This window comes from Papilio polytes, unplaced genomic scaffold (genome assembly GCF_000836215.1).
Source record: "Papilio polytes unplaced genomic scaffold, Ppol_1.0 DF821734.1, whole genome shotgun sequence".
NCBI classification, from domain to species: domain Eukaryota; kingdom Metazoa; phylum Arthropoda; class Insecta; order Lepidoptera; family Papilionidae; genus Papilio; species Papilio polytes.
In genome coordinates this window covers 216,121-219,720 of record NW_013527470.1, presented here as the reverse complement: position 1 = coordinate 219,720, position 3,600 = coordinate 216,121, and the positions used below count along the sequence as shown (strand labels likewise).

The following is a 3,600-nucleotide window of genomic DNA, read 5'->3' as shown; positions in this document are numbered from 1 at the left end:
GAACTCGCTAACGACACGATTAAAACAGACAATCAAAATGATAACCGCCGCGCGGGATCTAATTCGAGCCACAAACCGCATGAATCAAGCGGCGGCGGCCATTACCAGAACTTTCATCGTATCCAGAACATTGTAAAGCCATTGAGGGCGTCTAATGCCGCTGATGATCCAACTTGTGCAATATCTTATGCATTATTGCGACGCCGACTTGCATTAATGCAGTTGAAACTCTAACGCGCTCCGAGCCGTCGTCGCCCGTCCTCGTTGTCGCCGACGAGCGGATGCTCCAAGTGTCACTGGCTCGCCGGTGTTGCCTGTTAGCTATTTTAATTCTCCCCATTTGACATATGAAGTCATCGCATCATGTTCGAAACTTTTAGCTAAAATACTCTGCGTTTAAATTACATTATATTGGAATTATAACTACAATAACGCATATATTCCAAAGTGACGTGAACTTAGACTTTTGCTTACTAATGCTCCTCCGGGTAATATTCTATCATTATTATTCCACGTTCTTTTTTCAGAACTGAGAATGCCAACGCTGCGTCCGAGACCGCGATCGAGAGGCGCTGTCCGCACGACCAGTGCGGCTACGTGGCTACCTCAGCAGCTCAACTTATACGGTATGTTGTTTTTCATGATCACTAGATGGCGTATTACAGCGTAATTTAGTTTCGTATTTTTGTAGACCGCAAAATCAGAGCATTTTTAAGTATTGATGGTATGTTTATCAGCCATCGTCGGTCTCACGGCGAGAGCATCAGGACGCACTCGTGCGCGCTGTGCCCCTTCAGCAGCGACCAGGCCAGCCACATGCGGCGCCACGCGCGCTGCCACGCCGGACACAAGCCCTACGCCTGCCCGCACTGCGCCTTCACCTGCGCCAGCCTGGTCAGTGCTGTCTGTTGCCTGCTGCCTGTTGCTACTGCATGCCGTGTGCCGGCAATTTCGAAACATGTTATGTCCTAATGCTGCTAATGTTTGATAAAATCAAAGTCAAACTTAATTCTTTTAGGAAAACCTTCGCAAACATGTCCTCCGTAGCGGCCGCCACGAGGGATTGTATTTATACGAATGTCACCATTGCACATACCAGACCAACATGGCGACGGAACTCCGAGCACATTACGTGTCCGCACATCACAACAAATACGATGTGAAGACTGCGCTCGAAGCTGTCAAGAAACATTTGATGAAAACAACTTCAGGACACGAAGAGAGTGAAAATTAATTTGACACCTGTAATTTAACTGAAATTCAATAAGTATTAAGAATCAATTTTAACCATCAAATCGACCGGCCCATTTTATAACATTAGTGCTTAAATATTTTTTCATCAACTAACAGAAACAATTAAATACAATTCATATAAATAAATCCTATTAAAAAAGTTCTGTTTTTATTTGAATTTATCCTAGAGTATTACCTGTTTTGAAATACTGCCATCTATACATTAAATTTAACATCAATAAGTGGCAGAGTTAATTCTTTGGTATCTTACTTCGTATTACTTACGCTAGATGGCACTTTTTCTTATTAAGTAACTTTCAAATTCTGACACGTAAGTCCAATGTATTTAATCTGACTGATTTTAAATTGTTAATTATTTTATTCAAAACACGAATAACATATTGTGTAGAAAACAACAATTTTTAATTTAATAACATTATTCATTTAAACATTTATAAGAATGGCAATATTATGGCAACTTCCAATTCCGAATGTCAAATCAGCAAGGCAATCTGCGAAGCGAGGGAAAAATTTAATAGCCGTAAGAGAGGAGCCGAGTATAGTGCGTGTATGGTGTGCTGCTTGCTAATCTGAATACGAAAGATCGAATATTTGATTCATATGAGTTAAAAGTGCCGCTGTATACAAAGTGTATTAATTGTGCAGTTACGTAATGTTATTTTGTACGTCATAAACACAAACGATAAAATATCGGTCAGTTATTTTGCAGTGCAAAATTAAATTTGATCTGAATCATGTTTGTTTACGTCCACGTGCTGTAAGAAGAAAATCGATTAAAGCCAAAATGTCGTTAAAGGTAATGTTTACTTTTTATTAGCAACAACTTTAATTTATGATTAAACTCCTATGATTAAATACTACTCCTATGTATCTGTACCCGGTTGGTTATTTATATTTTTCGGAGTGTGTTTTTTTACTTCAATCATATCAAAAGTACAGAATATTATCAATTTAAAGTAAATATTTATTTAATTTTTCACTGTAATTTAATGTTCAACTGATAATGATAATATTCTGCAGTTTTAATAGAATAAACTGTGTATTCATTATTCACCGTATTTAATTTATTTTTAGTTATCTTTGAAGGTTAAATGATAACCTTTGCCTTGACATCATCAATTATGCATTTTATAACATAAACAACACATTATTTACATTGTGTTAGGTTCTTTTTGCATCATTATTGGCTCTACTTTGAAAAGTATAAACCACTTTATGTCCTTATTTTGTAAAATGTTTATAAATATTCACTACTCTATTAATTTAAGCACTTACTTAAATTTTCTTTTCTAATAAAAATGTAAATTGAAAAATAAAACATAATTTAAACACATGTAGACCAAGTCTATGCAATACAGAAGTGTTGTATTTGAGCAGATTAAAAATGCTTGTTTGGTTATTTAAAAAACTTAACATTCATTAGTTTTTTTTTTCTTCGGAGCAGAGTCCAAGCATTTTTAATGTAAACTGCAGACTGCAACGGTTATGGTATAGGAATATGATGTACATTCATTTAGAAAAAAAAAAAGACAGACTGATCTGGTCTAAAAGGTTTTATTTATAGTTGATCTTTCCATTATAAAATACTAAATTATGTCCACTTGTCATTTGGGTTTCATTTTTTGCCATAAAAAAGATATAAACCTCAACCATTGTTTGACAAATATAGCTGGAATGTTCATTTATATTTATGTCAGCAATAATTTAGCGATGAAATTCGCAGACAGTACTCGTTTGTCACCTGAGTTATTTGCGGTGCGGAGAGGGTTGGAGGTAGCCATATTTAGCCAGGACCAGGGGCGAGGCGCACCGGTTTGCAACCTGTCCCCCTCACCTCGCGCCCCCCTCGCTCAGTCACTGAACTATCCGATCATCAGGGATAGTCCATTAACATCAGATAAATGCCTTCTATATCTCATTAAAATTCTTTACACTACGAGAGTCGTCTAGTACGACATTCGCAATATCGATTATTACATCGATTGTAAAAAATATCCAATTATGCTTTGATAATAATTAATTGCTGGACACTTAGTGTAAGCTGTAAAGGACTTTTTAAAAATAAAAAGGACATTTATAAATGTTATTAAAAACCAAACCGAAGATGTTTCTTTAGTTACGCAAAACAATGTATGAAGCAAAAAACATTTCTGAAATACAAGTAAAACATAGACAGCTTACAGTCTGGTTATTCTTAAAATATAACGGAGTTGTTAAGTGTAAAATAAGTATAACATTAATCCTTCTGTCTGGCTGTTGCGTCTGGTTCCCGTCATGTACAGTTAAGTTGAGCGTCCGTATCAGTCTCCCAGATTACCGGCAACGTTATACTTCATAACTTAACCA

The 3,600-nt window shown here is 36.4% G+C and overlaps 1 protein-coding gene across 1 annotated transcript in view; it reads left to right on the top strand.

Moving 5' to 3' along the window:
• The window catches only part of LOC106108187 (zinc finger protein 135-like), a 3,928-nt gene extending 2,576 nt beyond the window's left edge, over positions 1-1,352 (top strand). The window contains exons 3-5 of the mRNA XM_013289289.1: positions 528-626; positions 738-894; positions 1,019-1,352. Coding sequence (XP_013144743.1) covers positions 528-626; positions 738-894; positions 1,019-1,234 — 472 coding nt within the window. The 3' untranslated portion in view covers positions 1,235-1,352. The remainder of the gene's footprint in view (positions 1-527; positions 627-737; positions 895-1,018) is intronic.
• Positions 1,353-3,600: the final 2,248 nt, after the last annotated feature.